Source organism: Cryptotermes secundus, unplaced genomic scaffold, assembly GCF_002891405.2.
Source record: "Cryptotermes secundus unplaced genomic scaffold, Csec_1.0 scaffold462, whole genome shotgun sequence".
Classification (NCBI taxonomy): domain Eukaryota; kingdom Metazoa; phylum Arthropoda; class Insecta; order Blattodea; family Kalotermitidae; genus Cryptotermes; species Cryptotermes secundus.
In genome coordinates, this window is record NW_019724744.1 from 15,522 (window position 1) to 29,613 (window position 14,092).

The 14,092-nt window shown below is 39.6% G+C and overlaps 1 protein-coding gene across 1 annotated transcript; it reads left to right on the top strand.

Moving 5' to 3' along the window:
- The first annotated feature begins 856 nt into the window (after positions 1-856).
- Positions 857-11,275, top strand: LOC111862850 (probable cytochrome P450 303a1). The gene is made up of 9 exons (XM_023848603.1): positions 857-941; positions 1,308-1,559; positions 2,796-2,956; positions 5,017-5,280; positions 6,094-6,202; positions 6,572-6,752; positions 6,835-6,952; positions 7,887-8,028; positions 8,643-11,275. Exons 1-9 carry the CDS (start codon positions 857-859, stop codon positions 8,828-8,830), a joined length of 1,500 nt encoding a protein of 499 aa, XP_023704371.1. The 3' UTR covers positions 8,831-11,275.
- Positions 11,276-14,092: the final 2,817 nt, after the last annotated feature.

Genomic DNA, 14,092 nt, shown 5'->3' on the forward strand with positions numbered 1-14,092 from the left:
AAGAGTGGATTTGTATGGGACTACACAGCATTACATCCCAGGAGATAGTACCTCAGATCCAGCAATTTCATGTCATATTCTTGTCTCGGATTAAAAATTTGATTTTTAGCAAGTTAGGACATGTAGACATAGCATAAACATTCTGAGACATGTGCTCCCTTGTTTCGTTATCTTGAAAGCCACAAAACTTGTGACACTTCTTTTTTCTCTACAACTTTTGCACAAATGTTGTGAAATGTAAATCAGTTAATGAGTCCTGAATTGATAAAATTATTTCATATTTGCAGTTCTGACTAAGAATATCAGATATGGATTTGAATGATGGAGAAAGATATCTAACCTCAGTGATTTCAGAATGAATGTCACCACACTAACACATATTTCAACATGGTGCAAGAATTATTCACACAAGTAAATCATTTCCACAGTTTTAAATTTTAGAAGTGAGTATGTTTGAGTCCAGGGGAATGAAATGGTATTAATTTGATGGTTGACAAATTATGTACTATCCAAGGAGATTATAGAGTCACTGCAAAACAGAAGAAACAAATAACAAGGAATTTGACGGCCTTACTTGGGACAGAGAGAAACACAGCCATGAGGAGGGAAGTCCCTGTGCTTAATTAATTAAGCACCAAGCCACAAAGACATATGAGGGAGTGGAGGTATAGCTCCACTAGTCTTGACCTTGGAACTAGATAGAGGTGAGCTGTCAGCTTCATGCCTTGCCATAACACAATTGTGATGGTAACAAAATCAATATTATTAATCAATAATCAAAGTTGTTATGTCACAGTTGTGTTATTCTGTATTTATTTCTAATTGTAACTGTCATACCTGTGCCCTGTGTTGCAGGATGTGGCTTGTGCTGCTGCTCTTTGTCATTATACTGGGACTCTTTGTTTACTATGACACAAAGAAACCAAAGAACTTCCCTCCAGGTATGTTGACTGTGATACAGAACAAAGTTTAGAGGTACATACACAGACACTGGTCATGTAATAAATCAATTCAATACTCTTGTCTTTTTTTAACCTTTTAAAACACAGTGGTTACTGTGTGCATCACTGCTCAAATGTTTAAAAACTGTATTTTGCCTGCAGAGTGTATCAATGTGTTTCATATGATTCTCAGAATAAACACTGATTATTCTTCTAAAAAGAATTAACTGATTAGTCTTTGCAGTGGAGACACAGTGTCTTTTCAGTGATTTAAGAAACACATTTGTAAATATTACGTAGATGAACTTCATGATTCAAATGGTTGACATGCTACTGGTAACAAGAGAAGTTGATGTTTTGCCTTAGGTCCACCATGGGTGCCAGTGCTGGGGAGCGCCCTCCATGTGAACAGGTTACGCAAGCAAACAGGCTACCTGTACCGTGCTACTGCCGAGTTGGCAAATTGCTATGGCCCAGTGGTGGGGCTTCGAGTGGGCAAGGACCGACAAGTTGTCCTCTGTGGTTATGAAGCCATCAAGGAAATGCTGTCACGTGAGGAGTTTGATGGCAGGCCTCAGGGTCTCTTCTACGAGACCAGAACATGGGGTAAACGAAGAGGTGAGTGAGAATCCATTAGGACATGTTGTTATATTAAGAGATTTATACACACTCCCATTGGTTCATATCCTAAGCCCTTCTTCTCACTTCTCACTGTCAGTGACCATTTTATCTTCTGTGCTTTTCACACCCATTGTATTGTATTGTATTTGGAAAGGGTGGGTTTCCCCATGCACTTAGACCAACTGTTGGTCCATTGTGCATCCCCCTATGATATTTACCAGTCTCTATTCCCTACCGGTACTGGTGCGTGCCATCAGTCCCGACTCAGCGAGTTCGGCCTCTACCGGCTCAGTGGTATCTCGATGCTTTCCCCATCTATCAGAGGCGTTAGAGACTACTGTTGGGCAGGAAATGTCCTGAATTTGGCTCAGTGGTCCCCTTGGGACATGAGGTTCTTTTACGTGCCATAAAGCTACGACACGGGACCCATGGCTTGAAGTCCATCCCGGAGGACTTGTTCCCTGAATTTTTCCACCCTTAAAAATTCCACAACCTCCGCCAGGTTTGAACCCACGTATCTTGAGTCACGAGGTGGGAACGTTACCCCTAGACTATGGAGGCCGCTTTTCACACACATGCTGAAGATGGATGAAGCAGCCTCCTCTAAAGAATTGGTATGTATATATCAGATTACATGGTCTTACATCCTGGAATACAGTATCTTCGTATTCACAATTGTAAGAACCTCACATTTGCGGTAGATATCATGATTCCTACTTTGAGATATGGGGTAAATGAAGGTGAAAGTACACTATATTATTTATTTTCTCATGGGGTGAGATTGAGTCCATTTGTTACTGCGGCCATTGTCTGGCCTATTGTATGAGCCTCGGATAATAGATGATGAATGTGGAGCAATCGGTTGAATGAGAATTGGCAGGGGAAAACAAAGTACTTGGAGAAAACCTGTCCCAGTGCCATTTTGTCCACTACAAATCCCACATCACCTGACCTAAGCTCGAACCCAGGTCACTGCAATGGAAATCCAGTGACTAGCTGCCTGAGCTATGGTGCTGCCTAAGTACAATATAAGCTCATAGTGGACAGATTGGCTGTTTTACGAAGAAGCTTCAATATCATCTCCTTCCAATACATGAAGTACGATGTAAGTGAATGAGGTGTGTCCTAAATAACCGCAAGCATGAGATGAGATTAAATTCTATAAAATTAGCATCTGCTGTTCAGCAACAGGCATAAGCCCCAGTGAATGAAGACATACATTGATTGTCATAGGTGTGTTGCTGACGGATGAGGAGTTCTGGCAGGAGCAGCGTCGCTTTGTGCTGCGACATCTCAAGGAGTTTGGTTTTGGGCGTCGCACCATGGCAGAACTAGTGGAGGAAGAGGCTAGGCAACTTGTCCAAGCGTTCCAAAAAAGACTGGAGGGCTTCCAGGTGGGGAGGATGGCTCTATTGTTGCCAGAAGATAATAAGTGGTCACCCCTCCTTTGCACTTTTTCATCTGCTACTGCCAATAATAATAACATAGCAACTGAGAGACTTTCCAAGGAAGTAAAAAATATTGTTCTTGACATTGGGACCTTAAATTTTATGTCATAATAGATCATTGACAAAAAGTACAACTTTCTTTGGTCTCTTTTTCTGCACAGCTCAGATAGTTATTCTCTGGCATCTCACAACGCAGTCTCAGGTTCGATCCAAGGTGACTTTATGTGAGATAGGTGTTGCACAAAGTGGCAATGGAACAGGTTTTACTCCAAGTTTCTTCTGTTTTTCTCTTCTAATCATCATTCCACCAATGGTCCATGCTCATCTATTACTGCCCCCTGAGGTATGTGATAGCCCTGACCAGGGAGTACATTATCACATACTGGATCTTTATTCTGGGGGCTTCACTTCTAACCCAGAATTTGGTTGGTTACAGAGTAAAGAAGTTAGGTTCTTAAACCAACAGCACTACAGTAATATCTAATCTATGATTAGTTTTTCGTTTGATAAGGACAACTAATGGACTAAATTCTGGCAAAAGAAATTTTGTATTTTGACATATCACAAATGCATTGTTTGTATATAAGTAATTACAAGCATATTGATGTTGGAAATCCTTGATATTATTTCTGATAAATTTCACACAGTTTGTACTAATGGAAATTATGCACACAAATTAATCATAAATGGTATAATCCATTTATAGTTCTTGACAGCCTTGTACATTGGAAAATTTTAAAGAAAGCTGGCATTATAAGTTCTTACAATTCTTGTTTGGTAGTAGCATGCCTTATACAAGAACTATAAGGATTATATGTAACAATTCATTTACAGAAAATTGTTTGTGAAAACCACATGTACCATTTAAGGGTAAAGTTGCTATAGGATAGAAGGAGTTCTACATTGTTTGGTCCATCTCTTATATTCCTTCCAACTGAGGAAAGCTAAATGACACCATTAATGAAAGCTATAACAATAAAAAAGTTTCAGTGTTATAGTATGTAGACCGAAGTAAAAAGATACTCTCCCCCTCCTCCTCCTACCTCCCCGTCTTCAATTCGTGATACATGCTATCAGGCTTATGACTTTACAAATTCATTCCATCTTTTCCAAAGTCTTTCTTAGTTTATATGATACCGCAGAATTTACTTTGGTATTATTTTATCAGTAATTTCATCCAAATGCTTTATTCACTTCTGTCTGTGTTCATGTACTTTATTTTACACTGACTAAATTTTCAGTTCTTTTTTGAAACCTTCATGTGGATATATACCTCCACTCCCCAATATATCTTCATGGAATGGTGCTTAATTAATTTAGCACAAGGACAACTTTACCTTTTACCTTTATATTTCTAACAATTTCTATGCTAATATGGCCTACTCTAGTGTGGCCTTTATCTGTTCTTAAGCATCCTGTCTCTGCCGACTGATCTGTTTATGTCCCTTGCTTTAATTGTACAAGATTTATTTCCATATAGAAAAGTTGTTAGTCTTACTGCAACGTAATATTTTAACTGGTCTTTTCTTGCTTTAGTATTTTAAGTTTTTTCCCCGAATACCAAAAATTCTTTCATGTTTGATAAGTCTGTTCTTGAAGTCCATTTATAATCTATATGTTTCATTACTTCCTAGATAACTGAAATGAGATATCTCTTCTAAGATATTAGAATCAATAATTATACATATTTTAGCTCCAATCATTAATGACATCTTTGAATACCATAACTGCTGCTTTCTTAGTTGAAATATGAAACTTATACTTTTCACCTGGACTGTGTAAATTATAAACTAAATGCTGTACCTTCTCCTGAGAGCACTGTAATACATTTTGATCATCCACAAACAGTAACATATTTATGTACTCTCTCTGTCTTATTCTGCAAGTAATTTCTGGGTCAATACTTTCTTTCCATTCTCCCAAAAGGGAGAGAATGGAGAATATACATAACTGCACCAATTGCATGTAATGCAATAAGATATTAATTGCTCTCAAATGTATTTTAGAATGCAGGTGTGGTGATGTCAATGCATAATGCCTTTGGTGTGTATGTGCTCAACACTCTGTGGTCCATATTGGCTGGAATCCGCTTCAGCCATTCAGATCTGGAGCTGAAGAAACTACAGGGTCTGCTCACAGAACTCTTTGCCAACATTGATATGGTGGGCTGCCTCTTCAGCCAGTTCCCTGTGTTGCGCTTCCTTGCACCTGAGTTCTCCGGCTACAAGCAGTTCCTTTACATTCACCAAAGGGTGTGGCATTATCTCAAGGTCAATCCAAAGATATGTTTACTTAAGAGGCCTTGGAAATGTAATTGAATTATTTCGCAACTTTTTAGTTAAAAAAGGAATCCATATAGTGAGGCCATATCTCTCTTTATCTGTTATGATTCAATTCCTGAATCTATTTTCAGGGGGCGGTTTCGATACAAAGCTTTTTATCATATTAAAATGAACTTCAGCAGTGAAATATGAATTCTGAAGTATTTTCTACTTAGGGCTGGTACCTCACTTAAATATCTAAATAAACTTCACACACGTTTATCTTGTTATAGGCACATTAATACAGCATATTTTTCAAAAGTTAGAGACATTCATAAGATATTCATGGGTTACAAGCCATGTCAATTCACATTCGAAAGTAGGGAATTTCAGAGATCTACCTCTTCGGCATTAGGAACGAGTTACATCTCTGACATACTGGGCATGGACTCCAAATTTATGTGGCACATTTCCCGACATTTTATCATTCTTAGTCACCGAAATTTCAAGTCTTATATGTTATAAATATTAACAAGAAATATTTCATGTCATGTACATGTTATTAAAATGACCATATGTGAGGTATTAACTTTTCAACTTTTGTTCACAATAAAGTAGTTTCACAAGTCTGATCCTGCTGAACATGTGAATGTCCTGGATATACCTGTGAAAGGATAACAAAAATGAATGCCTTTGAAATTCTGTGTAGTTCGTCACACAGAACACTTCTTCATTCTTGTTTTATTACTCCTTCAAAGTGTCAACAAGAGGGCATTGTAATTTGAATTAGGAGATATCACAGTATCATCAGTTTGTTAACAGGCAGAACTGGATAAGCACAAGGCGACTTTCCAGCCGGCTGAACTGCGTGACTTCATGGATGCCTACTTGAAGATTCTTATGTCAGATCAGAAGAAGTCTAGCTTCTCAGGTACCACATATCAAACCTTTTACACATAGAGTTTATAATTATGAAAGATGTAAAACATGAAAATATCACAAACACGGTAGGTACTAGCTGGAGACTTATTGCACTGCCTTATAAAGGCTTCAAATTGAATTATGGTAAGGCCTTATACAGGGCACAAGGATTGGATTAATTTCTGTTTTGTAATCTGGACTGTCCACCCGACATTCCTGGAAATTTCATCAGGACGCTTATTTTAGGGGTATGTTTTTAGTTCTAAGTATTATGTTTGACTAAATGCCAGTCAGATATTTTGTCACCACTGCCTTCTTGATATCAGTTTCTCCACTGCCTTCTTTCTATGAGTTTTTGCAAGACAGTTCTTGTTTCCAGAGTCTCAGCTGCTGGCAATCTGCATGGACATGTTCATGGCTGGGTCTGAGACCACCACAAAGTCACTGGGATTCTGTTTCCTCTACCTATTGCTCTACCCTGATGTACAGCGCCGTGCCCAGGCTGAGATTGATGCTGTAGTAGGGCGAGAAAGACTGCCGTCCCTCAGCGACAGACCCAAGTTAGCATTCATTTTTAATGCAGTAAGTTACCCTGATACTTTGCAACCAGCTCTTTGGATGAGACAAGTATTCTTGTTGCAGGATGCCGTACATGGAGGCCATTGTGCTGGAGTCAGTACGAATGTTCATGGGAAGAACGTTTAGCATTCCCCACAGAGCTTTGAAAGACACAGAGCTCCAGGGTTACCACATTCCAAAGGTTAGCACCACGCAATGGTCATAATTTGATGCTATTTACTGCATGGTTTAAAATACTGAGATGTGATGACAGAGTGGTTTAACAAGAGAAACAGTCTGCTGTTAGGTAATGGCTAATTAAACATGTATGGAGGCATCAAATACACACCACAACATAATTTTTGGAATTGGTGTTTTCTATAAGGTCCATGCTGAAATTATACAATGAGAGCCTCAGGGTGAATAAGACGGTAAGCCAGACATAACTGAAGGCTCCCAGAGCTGTCAGACAGTAAGATATGATTATGAGTCCTGTGGGACTCAGTATCAAGAATCATCATGCTGTGAGGATCAGCAGCAGTTTAGCAGCCAGCAAATTGCAAAGAGGTGCATCAAACATAGCACCTACACAGAAAAACTGACCTCTCCCCCTATTGAAGAGGAGGCCCCCACTTCTTAGCACATACTCTTTTAGGAAAGAACAAAAATCTTGGTCACAGATCTCAACGAGACCTGAAGCCAAGAATGACTGTGCTGGCAAGGCCAGCAGCAATTTAAGCAACCAACTGACTGACTGACTGCCTAAAACAGCCAGTTATGACTAGGAGACAGTCAGTTGCAGTGGAGAGTTCTGTCAAAGCAATGAGTTAGTTGCAAGTTGGTAGCCAGCAAGTGAGGACAGGAGCCATTAAGCATGAATTCAGTAAAGGGAATCTGTACTGTTGTAAACCACTATGAAGGAATGACCGGTGAAAACACAGCAAAGTAAAACTTAGTGTGCACTATAGTGAGAAGTAAAGTGTGTAGATTAGCAACAGATTTATAGTTATATGTAGTTACAAGTTATAAGTGTTAAGTAAATTCTAGTACCAATCCAAACACATAATAATATGCACCATCTTTTGCCATCAGAATAAAAAAATATAATGACAACTGGAAGTTGCCTCATGTTGTAGGATACCATGGTCATATGCAACTTCAATGGTACTCTCATGAACAAAGACATCTGGGGAGATCCTGATGTCTTCCGGCCCGACCGCTTCATAGATTCACAGGGAAGCATTTTCATTCCTGATCAGTACACGCCGTTTGGATTTGGTAAGTTGTTACCATCCAACAGCAGTAGTGGCATGATGTGCACTCCTAATTTTAAGATATATGTGGCTTTTGTATGTTAATTAATGATGCTTTCAGTACTGAAACTATACAGGAGCAAATGATGAAATGACAAATTGGAAGGAATTTAGAAGAAAGTGGTAAATATCTCAGCATTTGCTTGGAGAGTCTGAGGAACACCATAGAAATCCTCTAACAGAATAACCAGTGTCCCAGCTGAAATTCGAACCAACCACATGCTGCATACGTGACTACAGCGTTACCTTCAGGCTAGCCTGTTTGGTAGGATATAAAGTTGTACAGCAGTCATGCTGTAACTCAGGCATCTCAAGGTACAAACTCAGGATCAACCCTGGGTGACCTCATGTGGGAATTATTACTGACAAACTGGCAGTGAAGTAAGATTTTCTTTAAGTTTCTGCAGTTTTCCCCTGTTAATCATCATTCCAGCATTTGCTCCAAACTCATCTATCCCCACCACCTTGAAGCATGTGACAGTCCTGACCAGGTAGTATATTTTTAAGTTGGGACTTAGATCGAAAAAATCAAGTTTTTAATGTTGTACAGTGTCTGAAAGTTGTGTACAATGTCTGCAGGTAAGCACCGGTGCATGGGAGAGACACTGGCCAAGTCCAATGTGTTTCTCTTCACAGCATCACTTCTTCAGAACTTCAACTTCAGTATTCCACCAAGCTCATTGCCCCCAACCACAGAAGCGGTTGACGGAGTCACACCATCACCAAAACCTTTCCATGCACTTGTGACTCCCCGTGCAGTGGACTGAGTGATTCTCCTTCGTAGGGGCATGTGTCCCTTTACATATTATCCCTCACAAGACTGAGAAACATCAGATTGTGACAGGAAAAAGCGAATTTGGAAATCAGTGAACTTCTTGAGAAGCTGAACAATTCTACGTGAGATCTGAGGTTCTCGTGTTGGTGACTATAAAGATTACTTTGTTCCGGTATGTGATGTTGTGCAGCATGGTAGATAGGTACCAACTTTTGAACCTCCCCCCTTCCATATACAGGGTCAAAGAAGGAAGAAAGGTTCTTCCAGTCTTGATAACTATCTACCAACCTACATGATGTCACATACCAGAAGACCGCAATCATAGTTATATAGTTATAGAAATAGAATGGAGTGCCATAACTAAAATGCACTAGAAGCTTCACTCTCCTCATCCTGTAAAGAACTCCACACACCCTCCTTACCTTCACAGAATGACAATTTGCAATATCACAATTTCTCACAATCCTCCATAGAACTGATTCCTTTTTCAGAGCCCAACAGTTGCTCAGCCCCTATAAGATAGTCCCAGCATTGTATAGAAACCAAACGTTCATTACTATGTTCACAAGAGCCCCACCGTTGGTCTGTATTCTAGGCCAGATGACTCCAGCTCACACCCTCACATCCTATTTTTTAAGCTTCATTTTAATATTGTACTACATCTAAAGCTAAGTGTTCCTAGCAGCCACTTTCTTTCAGGCTCTTCTACCAAAAACCTTGTATGTACTACTTTTCCATGCATGCTACATGCCATACTCATTACATCCTCTTTTTATGTGATCATATTAATAATATTTGGCTCTAATTGTTCTGATTAAAAAATTATCATGACAGTTGTTATTGGCTCTTCACAGAAGCTTTCTATAAAACTGCACAGGTGTTAGCAAAATGACACACTTCATATCATCTCTGTTTTGTTCGCTGCTATATCAGTAATTCAACAGAATGCTGGTAAAATTAATACTTCCTGGAACTGAACACCCCTCCACCTATATAGATACATGGGGAGAGCGGAGTTGACATTCCACCCCAGAACACAATTTCCTGGACATCATCCATCACGTTATTCCAAAAACTAGAATAGAGTGTTTTCGGAGATGTCTTTGCTCCCATCTTCAGGTTGGGGAGGTACCTACACAGTTGGACCCATTACACACAGTTAATATCAGTTACTTTTATCTATAATTTAATGACACTGTCAGCAGCTGTACAGAGTCACATGGTAACAATGATTAATGAATGAGGCATTAGAAAGGCCATGGATTGAGATACTATCTTGGCAGTTGCCTGGAGAGACTTGACAAAACCACGAAAATTCTCAATCATGACAGTTGAAGTCCTGGCTGGGATTTGAGCAAGGCATCCCCTGAATGCAAGTTAGAAGTGTTACTGTCTGACACAGCCAACTTTAAAGTGGTCCAGTGACTCAGATTCACTTGACCCAGTGATAAAACTGGGTAGGTACCCTCCCCCCCCAAATTTGAGAATGGGGGCAGATCCAGCAGCCAAAACACTGTGCTGCAGTTTTTACAATATCAAATGACAAAGTCTGTAAACCTAGCAACACTCTGTACAATGCACCTCTGTTAGAACACTTTTTTCTATAAGACAGATTTATTATCTCCAAGAGCACAGGCCATACAGAATGTTTCCTTAAAACTTACAGAATATAAATGTAATTGTACAGAAACGTTGAATCTATGTGATACAGAAAACTGGTCATATAAATGCTTTAACACATTCACAGCCAATCCTGTTACCTGACAAGTTCATGTTTACCATCAGTCAGAGACAAGTTTGTCAGGTGATGAGATGTATCCACAGATTTCACTCAAATGCACAGAAACTTTAAGCATAGGTTCTTCAAGCTTCAATGAGCAGACACATACAGCAATAGTCAACTGCTTTTCGTTTGTTCTCTTACACTTCTGATTCAAAACATAATAAAGCCAAAATTCAGTGTTTGGGAACAAATGGCTGGCCCAGCAGGTAACACCCCAGCATTGGTGCATGAATGTGTTAAGGATCCTAGTGGTATGCAATCCTTCTCCTTACAACCCCCTTCAATCACACATTAGCAAAGTAAGACAAAATAAACAGTGCAAGCAACAGCCATTAAAAATATGCCTTGCCACATTTACAGAGACATCACATCACAAAGAACTTTTGTCTTCTTTTTTAAACTTACTCATTAAATGTCTGTAGTGTTTTGCAAATTGCTACACATACAGGAGCAAGGAACTGTTGAATCATGGGTGTGGAAATGTCAGGGATAACAGTATATAGACAAACACAATTCAGCAGTTCCCAAACTGCAGCATCTACACACTGGCCAACACAAGGCACCACTTGGTTGCAGAAGTAATCAAACTTGAACTTCCATCCTATTCAGTTTCAATACCTTGTACAATATTTACTGTCTGTGTTAAAAAAAAAACAAGTGTTCTGGCAAGTGGGAACGATGCTGACGAATCAAAATTGTATTGACAAAGACCTAAGAGCAGATAAAATTCAATGAATGCTTGCTACCATCCAATTCAGAATCTTTTATATTCCCATCTACTTAAAAATGTAAAAATTAAAATATACAAAACCATAAAAGTTACCTGCTGTTTTGTATGGATGCGAAACTTGGCCTCTCACATTAAAGGAAAAACATAGTCTAAGAGTGTTTCAGAACAGGGTGCTGAGGGGAATATTTGTTCCTAAGAGGAAGTGAAAGTAGTTTGGAGAAAAATGCATGATGAGCTGCTGCATAATTTGTATTTATTGCTAATATTATTAGGATAATAAAATAAAGTGGAATAAGATGGCTTGGGCACATGGGAGACGAGGGAGAGAGGAAATATAAATACAAAAATTTTGGTTGACTCCCAAAAGTCCACAGTGTTCTATCACAGAAGACAGAGTACTTTATAACGACTGCTGGGAGATCAGCAAATGCTATGACTCTGCTGAAAAGTACTCAAACTAATTGTGAGGCAGAAGTGGCCACAGTACAAGGGACTTAGTCCCACGCCACTAGCAATAAAAAAAAATTGTGATGCACCTTTGTCATCACATTCACAAATGAGCCCTGTCCCATTTGATTCCCGCTTTCTGACTCTATTACGTGAGGGACATTTGTCAGGGGAACAAGCTGATGAAAAGCATGACCACAAAATCTGGAAAAGAGAGATATGGAAGGATGAGTCAGTCTAAACATTCATTGTCAGTCCACTCACCTGAAGTGATGGTTGAAGTTTACTCCTTGCCTGCATTAATTCCATCAAGTGACAGACTATTGTCACTGTGCAGATAAGTTTCATTTTATCCTACTGATACGTAAAATTCAAATGAAAAGAAATTTAAATGTAGCTTCTCATAGCCAAAACGATTCAAAACATACTCATGGTGGATTGTATTCCCTTGTTCTCTCCAATTTCTTTTCAAAATGTTGTACATTGAAAATCCAGTTTTTATGAAAAAAAAAAATTGTTGACCAACAGGTGAAGTCTCAGTATGGGGGGCATGGTTTAGCCGCGCCATAGCTCAAGCGCTTAGTCGCTGGCTTCCCAACGCGGTGGCCCGGGTTTGGTCAAGTGGGATTTGTGGTGGAGAAAGTGGCGCTGGGGCAGGTTTTGTCCAAGTACTTTGGTTTCCCCTGCCAATCTTCATTCCACCAATTGCTCCACAATTACCCTCACCTATCATCTGGGGCTGGTACAATAAGCCAGAAGTGGCCGCAGTACAAGGGACTTAGTCCCATCCCACTAGCAATAAAAAAAATGGGGGCATGGCAGTAGAGGTGTTAAATGTTTTTATAGGACATATTGTGAAAAAGACCAAAGTGGAAATAACTGGAAAACAGTAGCAGCTGGACAAAGAGAAACTCCAGGTAACCTATAGGGAATCATAAAATGAAGGTGAAGAGGCAATACAGAACAAGCTCAGGATATGTCTGGAAGGCAAAAAGTTATAGGAACAACAAAACACAGTAGCAAACTGATAACCTGTAAAACGTTAATAGAAGATATATTCAAGGAATCAGCAGCCCAGCTTGAACTGTGTGAAATCTGCGGTGTACAAAGTGGCACAAAGGCAGGTTCTCTTAAAGTACTTAAGCTTCTCCTGACAATTTTCATTCCACCTATTGCTCCACATTCATTAATCATCCTACAACTGATGATATACGTATAATCCTGAAACTGGAAGCATCATAAACCCTATAACAACTGAATTCCTCCTAAACAGTGTGTGTGTGTGTGTGTGTGTGTCTATATATATACAAGGGTAAGTCAATAAGTAAGTTAGAAATGGATATAGAACTTAAACAAAAGAGTACCGATTTGAAAAATGCTTTTATTTCTCAACATAATTTCCCTGTACACTGAGGCACTTGCCTATCTTTTCACAAGCCCCTGAAAACCAGCAGCATAAAATTCTTTGGGCTGTGTCGGAACCAGGCGGTGGCTTCCCTTTCTACAGCAGCATCGTCGGGAAAATGTTCAGCTGAAAGATGATGTTTGAGAGGGCTGAACAAATGGAAGTCGCTTGGAGCAAGGTCAGGGCTACACGGAGGATGCTCGAGGACTTCCCACTTGAAATTTCGCAGTGCCTCATTTATCTTGTTGGCAGTATGGGGATGCGCGTTGTCATGCAAGAGCAATACACCTTTGGTGAGGGGTCCTGGTCGCTTCCATTGAATGGCCTTACAAAGTTTCCTGAGAATATTACAGTAGGACTCGGTATTTATGGTTTGTCCTTGAGGCTGGAATGCGGTGAGCAGTATGCCTTCGTGATCCCAGTAACAGCCTGGTTCCAACAGCAGCCCAATGAATTTTATGCTGCTGGTTTTCAGGGGCTTGTGAAAGGATGGGACAAGTGCCTCAATGTACAGGGAGATTATGTTGAGAAATAAAAGCATTTTTCAAATCAGTACTCTTATTTGTTTAAGTTCTATATCCATTTGTAACTTACTTATTGACTTACCTATGTATATTCAGTGCGTACCTCACAGGAAACATGTTTGCAATAGAAAAGTCAGTCGGTTAAAGCTGTTTAGGGGCATAGTTGCTACTTATTGTGAGAAGTCATATGAAACACAAATACACTCTGTGGGCAAAATCCAGAGGTTTTGTTACATTACAGCATGTGGTACATGCAGTAACAACTGGGCTTCAGAGGATTAAATAACCAAATTAAGAGGAAAGAGCAGTACGAACATGCTTGTCATTAAACTGAACAAGTTTGTTCAAGAAGTAATACTTCTGAC